The sequence below is a fragment of the Empidonax traillii genome, unplaced genomic scaffold (assembly GCF_003031625.1).
Source record: "Empidonax traillii isolate 1590-97213 ecotype Southwest subspecies unplaced genomic scaffold, ASM303162v1 scaffold126:size1624879, whole genome shotgun sequence".
NCBI lineage: Eukaryota > Metazoa > Chordata > Aves > Passeriformes > Tyrannidae > Empidonax > Empidonax traillii.
Window position 1 is genome coordinate 381,519 of NW_020955319.1, and position 17,280 is coordinate 398,798.

At 44.3% G+C, this 17,280-nt stretch overlaps 1 protein-coding gene across 2 annotated transcripts in view; it reads left to right on the top strand.

The window, feature by feature from the left end:
• Window positions 1–678: 678 nt before the first annotated feature.
• The window catches only part of GRHL2 (grainyhead like transcription factor 2), a 62,134-nt gene continuing 45,532 nt past the window's right edge, over window positions 679–17,280 (top strand). Inside the window, exons 1-3 of one of the 2 annotated variants that reach the window (XM_027883401.1) lie at window positions 679–1,036; window positions 13,863–14,052; window positions 17,056–17,123. In XM_027883401.1, coding sequence (XP_027739202.1) covers window positions 1,017–1,036; window positions 13,863–14,052; window positions 17,056–17,123 — 278 coding nt within the window. In that variant the 5' untranslated portion in view covers window positions 679–1,016. The remainder of the gene's footprint in view (window positions 1,037–13,862; window positions 14,053–17,055; window positions 17,124–17,280) is intronic. The other variant, XM_027883402.1, reaches the window with a different exon arrangement.

Consider the following 17,280-nt stretch of genomic DNA (forward strand, 5'->3'; position numbering starts at 1 on the left):
TTCCAGCTTTCCTATTCTCTTCCAGCTGTCCCCCGCTGACAAAAGAAACCCTTCAACCCCCCTAGCTCAACTGTCAGCTCTAAGATCCATGCAGTAGGTGTCATCTCCTGGCACCATCTCATCCTGCTGCCATGAGATGCCTTCTGTACCAAGACATTCAACAGCGTCAACCCCGTCTGGTCTCAACCGTGGCAAGGACAAAAGAAAAAAAGGAAGAGGAAGAGAAGACGGTAAAAATGACCCCAAACCCAAGAAAAAATCCGATCTAACAAACTGTTCTGCGAAGGCCGGCGCCTCCGTGGCCGCTATTCGACGGCAACCGCTTTCGGGCACGGAGCAGCCCGGCAGGTGAGGCAGACAGACCGCGGCCAGGGGCCGCCTTAACGGGGCACCGCCGGCCCTGCGCCGCTCCTCGTCTCTCCTCGCCTCGCCTCCAGGACGGCCGAGCCGCCCGTTCGCGGCGCGGGCAGGGAGGGGTTGTTGGACTGTGGAACTGCCCGCCGCCCCAGCACCGGCTCCCCCTTCCCTTCCTTCCCTTCCCTCCCTGCCGGCGGCCCCGCGGTGCCTCCCGGCGCGGTGCGTTCGTTACCTGGCGCTCGGCGGCGGCTCCGTCCTCACCTGTGCGCGGCCCTGCCAATGGCAGCGCACCTGGCGGCCGCGCCGCCCAATCAGCGCGCGGCTCGTCCCTCTCCCCGCTCCTTTAGTGAAAGAATCCAGCGCCGCTCGGGAAAGTTACCTGTGCGCGTCCGGCCCGGCCGCTCTCCCGTGCCGAGCCCCGCTGGCGCCCCAGCCCCGCCGCTCCCCACATGCCAGGGGGAGGGGGCTCTACCTGTCCTGCCTCGGCGGCTGGCTGCGGAGCCGGGAGAGGGGGGGAAGGAAAGCAGAATTACCAGTAGCTCTGGTTCTGCCGTCCCGGGCGTTCACACGCACACCTTCACCTGCACAGACCTGAAAGTCCAGTTCCGCCAGGGAGACGGAGGCACCGGGAAAAGGGGAGAGAGTTCATTGGATCAAACATGTCACAAGAGACGGACAAGTAAGTGATCGCAGGCACGCCGCTGCGCCCGCTGCGCGGGGCGGCCCGCCGGGCTGGCCGCGTTCCCCCTCGCCCGTGGCGGACGCGGACCCGCCGGGACGGCGCTTCTCCCTCTTCTCCCTCCTGCAGCGACGCCGGACCGGGCGCACAGACACTGCGGAGCGCCCGAGGACAAGGCTGCGGCTCGCCGCCCCGCACCTCGCTCTCCGTCTGGCCGTGGGGCTGCGCGAATAGTTTTTTCTCTTTTTAGTTCAGGGATTTTGTTAGTTTGATTTTTTTTGTGTGTGTGTTATGTTTGTGGTTTTTTTTTTTTTTTCCCTCACCTCGAGGGTCGCTTTTCGGGAGGAAGCGCTTTTCGCCCTGGAACAGCGGAGCGGTCTACGCCCGCCGAAGGCCCCGGACGGAAAGTGCTTCTTGGCTTTTGTGTTGGCGCAACAAAGGGCTTTTATCCCCCAAGGGCCGGGCACGGCCATCTTCCCCCCTGGGCTGGGGCCGGGCGGGCAGGGGGCCCAGGCGGCGGGAGAAAGGCCCTGGCTCGGCCCAGGTGTTCGCCGGACGCCCCGTGCGGCGCCTTCAGACCTCGCCGTCCTGACCTTGTTTTTCCGGCGGGACGCCCCGGCGGGCCTGCGGCTGCCCGGAGACCGGCGGGGTTAAAAAGTAACTTTCCCAGTAGCGGGGCCTGAGGAGGAGGAGGAGGATGAGGAGGAGATGGAAGCCGCCCTCTCCCGACCCGGGGCCCGCTGCAGCCCCTGTTCTGCCCGGGCCTGGCGCAGCGAGGCCGGGGCAGAGCGGCGGTGCGAGGGGACTCCGCGCTGCCCCCCGGAGCCGCAGGCCACAGTGTTGGGTTACCCACTGGGACACCCAGGCCCGCGGCGGGGCCAGCGGCGGGCTCGGTGTCCCGGGGCGGGCAGCACCGGGAGCCGTCGGTGGGCGCGGAGGCCACGGCGTGGCTGTTCCCGCCAGCGCGGCTCCGGCAGCGCCCGGGGCCGGTGGGCCCAGCCCGCTAGTGGGTCATTTACCCCCGGTAAATAATTCGCACGGGCGATGCCGCGCTCCCGCCATGGCGGCGGGTGGCTCGGCCTGGCGCCCAGAGCTGCCGTGGGGCAGCCAGGCGGGAAGGCCATTTTCCCTGCTCCGGTGATTAGTGTTTCTGCAGGAGGCGGCTGGGGAGAGTTACGGGCAAGGGAAGATGGAGGGCGGGAGGTGGCAGTTTTGTTTTACTGCTGCCCCGGTGCAGGTAGGACCGCCACAGAGACGGGTGAGATCTCGGCCGCGCTTGGTGTTATTCAGGTGGCAGCCCTGGTTGGGCTCCCCAGGAGCCTTTGTGCTAATGGAGGTGGAGAGGAGGAGCCTGATGCTGGAGGGAGGCTTGGTGACAACCTGCCTGTCAAGGAGTGAAAGAAGGAGATTATCCTACAAAAGAGAACAGCAGAGTTCTCTACTGCTCTTATGGGGAAGAGACAGGACCGTTCAGAGGAGAAAGATTAAGAAAAAAAAAACTAGGCCTGGTCTTTTCAAACATCAGCTGACAGTGGAATTGTTCAAAGGTAGTTATTGACATGAAATTAAAGTGGTAGGGGTAGGAGCTGGGAACAGAGTGGAGTTTAGGAGTTCATCTGAGCTGCGATGGGAACTAATGCCTTAGGTGGCCAGATTAGAACAGTAAATGATTAAGGAAGGGATACAGCCCTGAGGGGTGCCAGTGAGGAGCAGGTGAATGAGCAGTCGTTGGTGTCAGGAAGGGAACCAGATTAACTGTGAAAGAGCTGACGTGGTGGAAGGCATCCCAAAGCAACGGGCAGTTCAGGGCTGCATGAAGGTGAAAAGGGCCTGTAAGTTACTCCCTAGCCCAAACTAATTGCCGGTAGTTTCAGCATTCAGATACTAGAATGCGGCACATCAAGAGCAGTTAACGGGAGTGGGAGGGAAATACGGAGGGGTGGGGAGGGTCAGAAGAACAACTTTGCGCGACAGTCGGCACTGAAAGAGAAAACCAGTGCAGTGGAAACCTAACTCATGTAAGAAACTAGGGCAGAAGTAGTTCCCTTCTGGACCTTTCCAACAGGAACAGGATGGCATAGGTGTAAAGTATTGAGACAGGAGCGTTAATGCCCTTCATACCCCGTTCTGTGTAGTGCTGCTGCCGTTACCACTGGGAGGAACTTAAGAGCAGTGGCAGTGGCATGCAACCTCAAGCAACAGCACTTGCCCCGTTGTAGTTATGGCTGTGATCTCTTTCTGGATAAGGTCTTTAGAAAATCCATAGGGGATAGTTAAGAGTTTGAAAAGGAAATGAAAAGTAAAGAAGTCTTCTGTGCTCTCTATACGCAAGTGTAACATGAGAAGACAAATACATTTGTTTCCAGAAGAGATGACCAGGTGGAATGAGGTAATAGACTGATGGGGGGAGTTTGCATGGGAAGGTTTTTTTTTTTTTTTTTTTTTTTTTTTTTTTTTTTTTTTTTTTTTTTTTTTTTTTTTTTTTTGGGTGGGTTTTTTTGTTGGTTTTTTTGTTTGTTTGGGGTTTTTTTTGTATGTGTTTTTTGTTTGGTTATTTTTTTTGCTTTAATTATATCCAATTAGAACTTAATCCAGGGAGTACATTATTCTCCTCCTCGTGGCCTTTCTTATAGTTAAAACCAGATCTTCCCTACAGGCAAAACTGGACAGTAATTATTATTTTGAGGTCAGTTAATTTGTCGGTGTCATTGGACGTGTCTTCGTGGGGCTTCTGCTAGTAAAGTGCTGATGTAGAGAGGACTAAACAGCTGAGGGGATATAGAAAGCGTGGAAAATACCTTCTGTGGGACTTGCCGGCTTTTCTGGAGGAGTGGTACACCCTGCTGCCCTACGGCTCCGCTGGGCTGCCTGCAGTGTTCCGGTTTGGAGGGAGGAGCAGGAACAGCTATTCTATAGTCCTTTAAGGGAGGAAGGTGAACAGTGGTTTTGTTCTATAGTGCTTTAAGGGACAGTTAGGTGAAAATGCTAAAGAACCAGGTGTTTGATTCTAATGCTAACTGAGGAGTTTGGAAGGGGAGATTATCCTTAAGATAGTCACACTATCTTCCCGTCTTTCCCTTTAGTCTTTCTGCCTAAGCTGGGTCTTGCCTGCTTGCTTCCACAAACTCCCATCGGTCAGGAGAGATAAGGCATGATTGCACATGCATTTTTTCAGAGGTAATACCGACTTAAGCAGGCTGCAGCCACTTGTTCCTGTTTCTGTTCTGCCCTCTCAGTTGTGTCAGTAGAGCTGTTTGTGCAGCTAGAGAACTGGCTCAGGGGAGTGCTGGTTTGAGAGTAGCCTGATCTTCTGGAGGTTATTATTGACATTCATTTTTCATCGGTCTGAGTTCATGTGCAGAGGGGCTACAATCAAATGGCAGGTGTTAAAGACAAGAACGGCTCAATCTAGAATCCTTGCAGAAGGAAATGTGTTTCCCTGCCTACGAATGTTTTGGAGGTCTGTGCAGCTGCTTCTGTTACTATCCAATTTCCAGACCCATTATGATGGGAACCTGGGGATTAAATGGAGACTGGGGGACATAAGGTGGAGAGGAGGGAGCATCCCCTTTCCATGGTGTTAAGATGATTCCAGGGTTCATTACTGCATTTACAGGCTGAAAAGTTGTTCTTACATGTAACGTACAGGAGAAAAAGATCACTACAAAATTCCAGAGTAATGGTTCTAGTGCATTAGTGAAGCTAATCAGTGAGCTCACTACTTCCTGAGACTTAACTGGCTCTTAGAGATTGACAGGACTTCTGTGAGGAGCAACAACTGTACAGCCGTTTGTGATCTGCCACGGTTGTGTCGCTGCTGCTCCTGGTGTTGTGTGAAGCCCCTCGTGGGCTGGAGTGCAGTTGCATGAGGAGCAGGCTCGCAGCAGGCCCAGCACGCTGGCCCTGTGGCTCTGCTGGCTGCCCGGCTGCGTGACTGCCCGACTGTCAGGCCGGGATGTGCAAGAGCTACCCAGGACACCAGGGAGATGGGGCTGGGGCGTGCTCAGACTGACCACATTAAGGAGGGCTTGGGGCAACCTGGGTCTGCAGCTGAGCATGTGCTTGTGGGTAAATAACTGAGGGGAGAGTGAGCCTGTAGGTGGGAATGGGTTCAGACCTGTTCCCGTGTGTGTGTGTCAGTGGAGGCATGTTCACCTCCAGCTTGCTGCTTGGTAGTGTCTGTGGCAGAAGTTGATCTTGGATTCTTCACAGGGTAATTTTGATTTACTAATTTCTCCTTAGTGTGTAAATATACTGCTTTCATAATATTTAACTTAAGCATCTAGTACTATAATACAAAGGGCATTTGTAGTTTACAATGTAATTCTGTGAATTGTTCTCAGTTTTTCCTTTGAAGGTCAAATGTGTTTCCTGTCACCAGATCATGAACCTGTCAATTAGGTGACAGACTACTCAGTTATATTTTTTTTGCCCATTGCTGAGTGTCTGATTAGGACATCCACTGAGATGAATTTTCCAAAGTGGTACTCCTCTGGGAAAGAATAGAGAAACTGGAATTAGATGTGTTTAGTTTTCCACTGTCAGACATACTGTCGTGGATGTTCCCTAGAAAATCGTTTCTGTGCAGGGAAGGTAGAAAATCGGTGTGCAGAACCTCACAGAGCCTGCAACTATAAGCATAACTGAGAGGAGTAAGGGTATCAAATGGTTAGGTCTTGCTGATAACACCACTGTCTCTCTAGTGCTGAAGTCTGAGAGCAGATCGAAGATCAAAGCAGAACAGGAGGAGGGATTTTCCCAGGTCACTTTACTGTAATGATCCCATAACTTCTTCCCTGTGGAAGGGTCAGCAGGGACATCATCATCCTTGTTCTGGCAGGGACACCTGAAGGGGAAATAATATTACACCAGTTGACGTTTGTTGTCAGACATTTTCACAAATATTAATCCAGTGCAGACCATTGATGGTTGCCTCAAATGTTTTTTTTTTTCCTTTACTGTGGAGCAGCCAATTAAACTGCCCTTTTTCTGTACAAACATAAACCAGTATTTTCAAATGCTGGTCTAGGAATTCATCCTGGGATGAATGTTCATTACCTTTTTAATCAGTGATTGGGACAGTGCTAGCTAATTAAAAGAAGAGAAGCAATTATTTTGGACATCTTCGTATCCAGGAATACTGTTCTATTCTTCTGTAGTGCTGACTTCATAAAGAAGACAGTGGTTGCTTACAAAATATTTAACCAAGGAAACCATATTAAGTGCATGTGAACTGTGAAGTCAAATATTGCAACATAGTTATAGCTTGAGAATGTCTCCAACCTCAAAGATTACATATATAGATTTATTTTTATGTACATTTATTTCTGCATCTGTCTAGATTTGTTAATTTTCCTATTTGTGGGAGGTAGTGGCATATTCCACAATTCTGTATTTTAATTATTCTGTAAAGTATACTCTTGGGTTTGTATGCTTTTTAAAAATGTTTGTGGGAAATCTTGACTCCCAGGATTGCTCAGTTGTTGAATTCAAGTTTTCTTTCTGACTGCGTAAAAGGTTTAATATCCTGAAAATACCAGCAACCAGTGCTGTCAGTGCAGTAACTATTCCATTTCCATTAACTCTGTGGAAGCAGTGAGTGAACAAGGACCATGGGGCCAAGGGTCAGGTTAAACTGCAGCAGGTCTGGGAAACCTTGTCATGACCTGTTTTTAATTTTAAAGGCTACTTCGGGCTGCTTCAAGCCATCTAAAACACCCTTGGGTGCTATGCACACTGGAAGTATGCTTCCTAGCAAAACAGCATGGCCTGTTATGAAGCTGCTAATTACGAATTCTGATCAACTCTGTTAGCTCCTGCAGGAATGCTGAGAGCATTTTTCCTAATTTTTAAGACGTCAGTGATTTCTTACAAATGTGCCGAAACCTGGCCTTTTCTTGAGATTGTTTTCTTCTTGGGTAATAACAAAAAAAAAACCAAAAACAAACAAACAAACAAAAAAACCCCCAAACAAACAAAAAAAAAACCACAACCCCAAAAAAAAAACAAAAAATAACAAAAAAAGAGGATACAACAGACATAGGGCACTAGTAACAAAAGATTGTCTGGTAGACATAATATTTAATTACAATGAAACAAAAAAGTCTCTGAAATCATAGGTATAAAAAGTCTGTCTCAGGGTGAGTAATTGCCCTTAGTCCTCAGTAGGCATTAACTGTATATATTTAATTCTTGTGTCAGATTTCTTTTTCATACTTCCACTTTGACATAGTTAATAGTTTTTGTCAATGTTAATGAATTACCTATTTGTTTTAATCTCTTTAATCACTATTGCATGCTCAAGTTATTTTGGTTCTGAGTAAAAATGAATAAAAGCTTTTATTTTACTAGGAATCTAATTGTTGAACTAGTCTGTTTTGCCATTCACTGTTGCTTCTCTCAATGTATTATTTTGCTTTCTCTAGGAGGTTTAGTAAAGTTAAATAATTTCTTTTAATCATTTAGCATGTGTTATCTTGTTCAGATTTGTCTTGTCTCAAAAAAGTATAATTGTCCCAAAATTACAAGAGTCTCAAACCTGCATTCATTAACAGGCAAAATTACTCAGTCTCTTTAATGGGCGTTTTTTCCTAAGTATGGACTTCTGGCTGGGTCAGAGGGCATCTTGCCTTTTCATTTCCTGGTGGTCTAAATGCTTTGATTTTTTTCCTTCAGTCTCGAATCATTTATATATTTATGTATTCACTGGATTGGTTAAGAGCATTTTGGAGACCTGTTTGCTTCTGGGAATGATGTGATTATCGTCTTTGAATGACAAAATACTGGGATACATGGGCCATAATTTTCCTGTTCGTTAAATGTTTATGCTCCTTTGTAGTTTTAACAGAACCCTATTATCTAATTGAAACAACAGTGTTGCTGACTATTTAATTATACTTTTGGCAATAAATCCTGAGGAGTCTCAAGTTTTTTTTTAACTAAATAAATCAAAACTTGCAGTGAGTCACACGTTTGTTGTTGTTGTTTTTTGGTGATTTTTTTTTTTGTTTTGTTTTTGTTTATAACTCGGTGTCTAGACAAAGTAGTATGTTGAGGGTGGTAAACTTGAGCCAAAACTAGCATTAGAATCTTTAAAACATGGTTTCAAGCACTAGGATTAGCTTTGATTTATACTTTTCTGTGTAATGAGCACAGACATAAATTTATGATCTGGAATCTAAAGTTTGTTAACTTATCCTGCTTCTGTGAGATCTATCCTGCATTTTAAATGGTCATAGTACTTCAGTTTGTGCCAGTTTGTGAATTCATATATATGGGCATTAGTTGTAAGACAAATTGTGCAAACATCTGTTCTAAATCTGCTTTATAGCTGAACTGAGATTTGTGTAAGCGTAAAATAAACTTACAGAGAGTTTTAGAGCTACTGAAACATTTGTAAATGATCATACTATACTCTCCTTAGCTATGTCAAAACTGAAGTGGGAACTTCTTTTTTTCCGGTTCTTGGATGTGCTCCTGTACCTTTTGTCACACCAAAAGAAACACGGGCATTCTTGAAGTTCCCCATTTCTTACTTTGCACTGGAGGAAAGAATAACCAGGTAGATGTTCTTCCCGTAGGCCACTGAGCCACAGCATACTTCAGGTCTCCGATCTGGACAATTATGGGATCAGAAACCCAGGATGCAACATGGTGTGTGGTGCATGTCTGCATGCAACATGGAAGTGGTCCCTTTGCTAGCATCGTGTTTTAGAATTTGTGCTTGTGCCAGGGTTTATGGATTGGAGACAATTGCCGTGTTAACCTTCTTATCATCCAGCTAACAAGGAGGTTATGGTCAATATCCTATGGCCTTGATGTGCTGGGCAGGGAACCAGGGTGACATGTGTTGGCTTTTCCAGTTATTTGACTAATGCCAGAATTTGTGTGCTTTGTAACAGCTGTATTGACCAAAGCCCGCTGTCCCTTCTCTCGAAGGGACAGTTTGCAGAGGATGTGCTTGGTGCTCTTATCTCACCTGTGTAAGAATGGGCAGGCTCAGGCCTGGACTGAAAGCTGGGAATTGGGACTCCTCACATTCTGCTATCTTGCACACATTGCTTGTGTGTTTCCATCTGGCACCTAGCCCCAGCAGGGAAGGGAAAGTGCTCGTGCATTGTCAGGGAGCAAAGAAGTCTACTGGTTTATTAATGGAGCAGCTTGATTGTAACTTTGCATTTGTTCTTTCAACAAGTTTTAAAAAAATAACGTCAAAAAAAAAATAAAAGAGCACAATTAAAAAGTGGAAGTGCCTGGGCTGGGTGCCCACCTTGGCAGTTTAAACAGTCTGCTTTGGATGTCAGGGTTGAATCTCCTGGGCAAGGCAAAAGAAATGGGGCAGGTAGGAAGAGGCTTTCTTCCCTACTAGCACCAACTGGATCAGGATATAATGCTGAGCATATGGTGGAGCAAGATGCATTGTACTTGATGCAGCATGGCTGCGTCAGTCTGCTTTATGTCCAGTGGCACATTTTGCAGAGAGGTTGAGGGCTGCTTGAACTTCGCAAATGCAGCAGAAAGCTCTTGAGCATCAAAAATTTGAGAGAGACTGGTAGGTGGGACATCTTGTTTCTGAATAAAAAGGAAGCTGATCACAAAGCCTTTCATGAGTGTGTTAATGGGCAATTCTGATTCATTGTAAGCTAATTCACAAATTGCATCAAGTTGGGTGAGAATTTGCCTGTAGTAGGATTTTATAGCCCCAAGTGCTGGCTGTTGAATGTTCATTATCTTTAATCCAAGGAAGAGCTTGCAAGGCCAGCCCTTCTAGCTGATTTATTGACATTAAGTACAATTTACCTCTCCAAGTTATGTTGTTGTACTGCAGTAAGTGAAAGGAAACAAAGCTTTGAACATCATTGTATTTATACACTGCACTTATATAGGTTTTATAAAATTTCATAATCTTAATTTTAAATAAACTAAAAAAAAAAATCACCATAATTGCTGTAAATCTGGAAAATTTATATATGTCTTTTCTTATGAAAGAACACATCATATAGGATGTAGGATGGTAGGAACAGGAAAATTTCTACTAAAGAGTTAGGAGAAAAAAAGATTGCGAAAAAAAGGCTGTCTGAAATTCAGTCTTGACATAAATACTCAAGTGTCAGAGCAGTCTAGCTCCTATCTAGACCATGCCCCAGAAAATACCTTTCATCCTCACACACCTATTACTGTTTGACATAAAACAGTTGAATCATTTTGCATTCATTAGGGGCTCAAGTGATAGCTTGCAAAGAACCATTTACTTTTTAGACACAAAGAATCTTCAATTCTTAAACTTTATTTCCAGGATTAAAAAAATGATGTGCTTTCAGCTTGTACAAGTGCATCCTTCCCAGCTGTGTTCTGGTTAGCACTCATCCTGACTCCCTGATGGAGGTGTGGTGGGCTATCCCATGTGAGGGATGGGCACAGTAGGGATTGGGTTCGTTCCCTGCTCCTTGGCAGGTTCCACAGCTGAGGCTACAGTGGCTTTTTGCTGGTGTTGCTGGTTAGGTTCAACAGGAGTCTTGCACTCGCTGTCTTGGCCCATCTTCCTTCCTCAAGTGAGTGATTCTCCGTGGATGGGGTCACTGATGGATTTGCAGCTTTTGGTAAGATCCATGGATGTGTTGCTACTTGCAGGCTCCAGCCGAGGCTTTTCTTTCAGGTGCAGTGTTCAAAGCAGCTCTCTCCAGTGGGAGTGTGGTTACTCGTAGCTGTTCACCCTTTGTCTTTCACATGGTGTAGGTGCCACCAGAGCCATTCCAAGCAGCTGCCTGCTGGCATCAGTTACACAGCTGGAACAGCTGGGGTTGTCCTGGCATGGAAGGATACTTGACAAGACCAGAGAGCTTACCTGTGCTGAGCCTCACTCAGGATGTTGGGTTTTCTTAGCACATATTAAAATACAGTGTATTTATCTCTTCTAGTTATGGGGGACTTTGCTCCCCCTCTGTCACGTTTAGCTGAAATTGTCCAGAAGGTTTAGCAGATGTGAAAAAGGAGAGGGAATGCATGTGCACACACAGATCTCATTTCTGAAGAGAAACCCTCCCTCCCATCCGAACAACCTTATTTGATAGAGAAGTTCTCTTAACGTGAGCCCGGTTGTTTTGGCTGACTGCTTTGGATATAATCTTTGAAATGATTGACTATGTTAAATCATGACAATTAGGTCTGACCATTAACCTCCCACAGAGCTGATTACGGGATGGGGTGATGAGGAAGTTTTTTATTTTTCTTAGTGCTATTGTTTCAGTCTGTTTGCAGAGTAAACACTATGAGTGTGTCGGTTGACTACAGTGCAGACCATCTCTCAAGCCAGAGGAGATGGCTGTTTAGTTCTGAAATGTGGAAACTTGTGTTTTAGAGAAAACATGCTCTGCAGAGGTGTTGGGAAGGCTCTAGGTCTATGCACCTGTGCTTTTCCAGCCATCCCAACCGTTTACTTACTGACTGTATCTAGAGTGTTTACCCCTTTACTTTAGCTTTTCTCCAACACAGTCATATACACACCTCTAAGACTGCACTCTGGTCATTTCTTTAAGGTTGTTTTGACTGAGTTAGAGCAGCAGAGATTGACTCCTCCTCTCCAGCATTTTTACAGACAATCACAGCCCAGCTCTTAGAAGAGAAGTTTTTGAAGGGCATCTTGCCTCTAGTGCTCGTAAATTGGTTCTGACTGTCGAGGGTTGTGAGTGTTCTGAATAACAAAAGGCAGTTATTGACTGTAAGGGAAGATTGCTACAGGAAGAAGGGCGACTGGTATTTTGAGCATTGCAATGGGCAGCCGCCCATGTGGTGAAACTGCCTTGAAACTGCCCGGATTTAGCTGAAGGGGAGCTTTGTTGAGGAAAGGAGAATCCTTGCCTGGAATAATTGCTTCTGAGCCAGGGAGAATTGACTACTCCAGAGTGGGAATAGGCCTTCAGCTACCTCTGGCACAAATACCGGGGCTGTTGCAAATCTGATTTGAGTCACTAACAATAAGGTATTGAAAAGGCAAGCAGACCTAGAAGTTCTCTCTCTCTTTCCATGGGCTCCTAATGTATGCTCAGCTTCACTTGCTGAAGCAAGCCTGTAACAACATATGTGTATGTGCAAACATGAAGGACAAAAATCTTCAGAAGAGACAGGAAAAGGTCAGTCAGAAAGGTCCTCAAAAAAAAAAAAAAAAAGGAAACTTCTAAAAGTCCATTTATTTTAGGTGAAAGAAAATTATAATCTGTACTGTAATTGTTGACTGTATTTTCTGATACAAAGCTACAAAATGCTCTCTTCCCCCACGGAGCTAATAAAATTGTGCTCTGTGTACCAGATGGATTATTTTGTTTTTCATTAAATAAAGAAACTTGTAAACAGTGCTCTGTACCATAGAGATTATAATCTCCACCATCCCCCCTCCTCTTCCTTAAACACTGGAGCACGCACTTTGCAGGTTGGACTCAGACCACAGCAGAGTTCCTGGCGAGGCCCCAGCCTGCTCACTGCGGCTCGGGGGCCAGGCAAGGCGTGCTCCCGGCGTCCGAGAGCATTTACTGCGTGGGTTCAGTTGTGCTTTTATCAAATCCTATTTCTGAAAACAAATAAAAGGCTCGTTTGCACAGTGTTTGAATGCCACTCAGTGCAACAGCGGCAGTTGGTGGGGTTAGACCTGTGGAGCTGGCACTGCTGCAGGTAGGGCAGAGCAGAAAGAGGAGACTGAGTAACGAACTGGTTTTCACATAGAAGATAGCAAGAAATGTTTTATGGAGGTCACCAGGAATAACTGCTACTTTCACCAGTTAAGTATATTTAGTTACTCTGCCATCTTTGCAGATTTCAAATTTGTAAGGTGTAATGTGTTAAAAGTTTCATTGTGGTCCTTGTAACTTGAGCCACAGTTCTTGACGGCGCTCTTGCAACACCCACTAAGCAGCACACCCTTCACTCTATTAGTTCTCTGCCTAATCCTACAATCTTGTATAATAGGAATGCAACCTCTTTTTTTGCATAACTCTTCTGTCAATTTATTGAACAGTTCACAAAAGCAGGTGCTATTATCTTCATTTATGTTTCCATTATACTGGAAACTTCAGTCATGGTTGTGCTGCAGCAGCTTCTCTCACGTGTACACAGGCACTGGTCGGTTTGTACCACTTTCAGGCTAGAGGAAACTGCTCTGCTGCAAATCCTACTCACTAATGGTCTTATATGTATTATCATGGGTCTATAACTAGATGTGGTGAGTGATAAAGTGTGAATTAAGACCAAATATGTCTACTGCTGTTCCATCCACTGGACCCATTTGCTCATGTCCTATTATGGAAAACCTCTCTGAAATTACTGACAAATTGCATTCTAAAAGCAGAGAGTAGCTCGATTATAAGATGTACCCAGTTATTAAATACTGAACTATTACTCTGTTTAAGGTGAACCCTCGATCAGTGATAGATGCTTTTTCTTGATTTTCATTCATGTCTTATGTCAGTTAAATGTTGGGTTTTTTTCCCTAATGAAGTGTACACAGAGGAAAAATACTGGGGAAAAATGTTCTTATATTGTTACTTTTTTTTAAAAAAAAACCAAATAAATCTTAAAATATTTTGCTAGCTCTATCTGTATATTAGTAAAAATACATTTGAAATATTATCACAAGTTCTGCACACATTTATTTTTTTTTTGTTAAGTACTGAAGATGCCTAATACTGATAAATATTTATGTCACCAAGTGTAATACAGAGATTCTTGCTTAATGTAATCATATAACTTTAATTGAGCTATTTTATGTTCTTTATCATGCCTTGTGAATAAAAGTAATCCCTTCTGGATCACAATTTTATTCTTCCTGTCTATGCAGTAACAAGCGACTTGTGGCCTTAGTGCCAAATGACACTTCATTCAACACCAGACGAGCCTACACCAGCGAAGATGAAGCCTGGAAGTCGTATTTGGAGAATCCCCTAACAGCAGCTACCAAGGCTATGATGAGCATAAATGGTGATGAGGACAGTGCTGCTGCTCTTGGCCTATTGTATGACTATTATAAAGTAGGTAACTCTGTCATTATCCCTCCCTGCTGCACTAGCAGGGGTTGCTCTAAGAGGCATCAAAAGAGCCAGTTTTCAAAGACAAAAGTCACTGCATCTTGTTTTCTTTCTGGTACTTGCAACAAGCACCTGTTCCGTTATAGGAAACCTGTCTGATGCTGTTTTGATGTGTTTAGTTCTAGAGAGGAAAAAAAACAAAATCAGAACTCCTATGTTAAATTTTCATCCATGTTTTCTTTTTGAGTATAGTGTTCTTCCTCGTCTCTTGAAAGAACATTGGATGAATTAGCCCCCTTTTTATTTGTGCTCAGATGCCTGCAATATTCTTAAAAAAGTATAAAAGGGGAGAGAAGCCTTGTCCATCTGTAAGTTTGTCTGCTTTTCTGGTTCATTCCAGACATGTTTTAGTTTGCTCTTTAACTGGAGTATCTCTCATCTGAGAGTTTCCCATGTTATTTTTGTTTGTATAATGATTGCAGTAGGCTGTATACAAACATACAATGAGGTCTAGCCCTTGCGCTGGAAGTTTTCAGTCTAAATAGGAAGGTGGAGGACAGAAATGGAGCTGGACACAGAGACAGAGATCTAAGTCAATTTACAGGGGAAGCATTGACACCCAGTTTCAGTTTATGTCAGACTCTAAACCCTGAGCTTTACCTGCCCTTTTAGTAAGTCCTCTTTCGTATATTTTATAGTGTTTAAGTAGAACTGTATTTGAGATTTCTCCTGAAATCAGAGGAGAATATTACAGAGTGCATCTCTGTGTAATGCAGAAATACCACTCTGAAACCCATGCTGACCCTTTGGTACTCTCCAAATAGAATCAGTGTTGCCTCCCAAGCACTGGAGTATGAAACTGTTCATTTCACTTTAAACTATCTCCATACTCCTGAAGCCACCTATGGCTGCCTTGGACAGTTTATCCTCTCTGAAAGCCAGCACAGCAGTGCCAGCTCCCCTGGTAACTCATGAAGAAGTAACAGGAATGGAAATTAATAACTTTTGCTTTTAGTATATTGCTATTAGTATAAATGCTTTTAGAGAATGGGTTCCTCTTCTTAGTCTCTGCTACAGTAGTTAGATGAGTGTTCAGGAGAGGGTGGTGTAGGCAAGATGCCATATACCAACCTTAAATATTGTTTTAATTTTTTAACTGATTATATTTCAAGAGATGTTCCTTGCTTTTATGTGTTCTTGTCAGTAGAGAAAAATTTTTTCCCAGTGAGAAAGAAGAAAGCTCCTTTTCTCTACTTAGCAGAGATATGACAGTGCCAGAATCTGTGAAATTAATGTGGATTCATAAAATTCAGGATGTGTATGAGCATCTGGAGTATTGGCTTCTGTCTTAGTTATACTTTTGTATGTAGCAGTTCATTAATCTGATAGATTTTTAAAATAAAACCAGAGAATAACTCTTTTCCTGGTCACAATTACGTTTTAAGAAACATGCTGTTCCTTGTTCCAGGTAGTTGCAAAAGACTTGAGGTTCAGATGGAATAAGATGAGATTAACATCTCAAAACCATTTCCAGCATTCAGTCATAACTATTTTTGTCTTAAACTGGGAAGAAATGATAACTCTAGCTGATAGTCTACTCTCAAACAGGAACTTAAAACCTAACCTATGTGCTGTAAAGTGGAAGCGTAAAGGAGGACTTCCAGTGCACCAGACTCTTGAATTGCCCTTATTTATCATCTGACTCATTTGTTGTAACATGCTGGATAATATTTTTGAAGTATTTTTTCCAGTCAATAGGAATCATTTGAACTTAACTGTTTGTTTTTTGAACGGCTCCTATTTCTTATAGTGATATTTACATAAACATAGACCCTCCTTCAGGGATAAATATATGATCTTAGAAGGGGAATCAACATGTGCAAACTGTGGCTTTTATCCCAGTTCAAAAATATATGAAAGAGGATTGTTAATCAGCAGTATGCTTAATAGGTAGAGGGAATGTCCCTAAGAGAAGGACTGGCTGTGGCTGGCACTCTTTGACTCTGCTGCTGTCTTGCAGGTATAGTTAATGTTACTGTTGGCTCCTGTAGTTCACTCTTAAGACTTTTTTTCCTCTAAATTCAGATATTTTCCAGATACTTCTTTTCTTTAAAATGTGTAAAGATAAAAGGCATGGCTTTAGCCGATTTTTAGGTCTATTCTTGCTCTTTAAACTTGAGTTAACTGCTGTGATGGAGTGGATATGCCTTCTTGTTCAAAACACAAAAGTTTTAACTGCCAATTTTCTGGTTCAGCAAGAAAACAAAAATATGGTCATGGCAGCAACTTTGCCCTTGGTGATTTCATATCTATGCTGGTGTCAGGAAACCTGTATGTGGGAATACAAATCTTCGAAGTCACTTGGTGTCAATTCTGAGTCTGTCAAGCGGCCAGATTTGACTGGATTTTTACTTCTCATACCTGTTGATGCGCTCAAGAGAGCAGAAGTCAGTGTTTCTGATGGCATGCCAGCATGCCCTGATTTGTCCCCATACTAGGAAAGGGAAAGATCCACAAACTTTCCCTAGATAAGAGTGCTACACCCTCCAGGCTGGTCTGTAACAGGAGGACTTAGCTGGTGCTTATGGTTTAATTGAAAAGTCTTTCTCATCTGAGCTAAAATGGTCCCCATGCAGAGCTCATCAGAGCATCCTATCTTCTCATCTTGTATTATTCAGTGAAAAGTGTCTGCGTGATTTTTGGGATATGAGCTTTGATTTTGAGATAGCTTAGCCTTGCTTGATATTCCAAAGGACAGTATAGCACAGCATTTTGCTCCAGACTGGTGTGCCCAAGAACTAGAAAAGAAAACAATACGTGCATTTTTTCTCTTTAAAAGTTTTCTTTCTGTTCACAATCAGTCTCCCAAAGAAAAACAGCTCCTGGCACCTGTGACCTACACAACACTAGTTGTTACATTTTTTTAGTTGTTGCAGTAGAGCAGTCTGAAGCTGCAAATGCCTGACAGTTGCATTTACCTGACCCCATGCCTGGTGTTGTTCTCAGGTTCCCAGAGATAAAAGGCTGTTGTCTGTTAACAAAGTGAGTGATAATCAAGAAGACCAAGATAAAAGGTACAGTATTATTCAAAATCATACACCCAGCTACTAACAGTGTTGATTAGTTGTGAACTGAAGGTGCTGTGATAGCCTGAGGGTTCATGGTTTTCTTCCAAAAGTTAAAAGAATAAAGGCTGTTTTGGGAAGCACACTTTACTCCTTTTTACTTTCA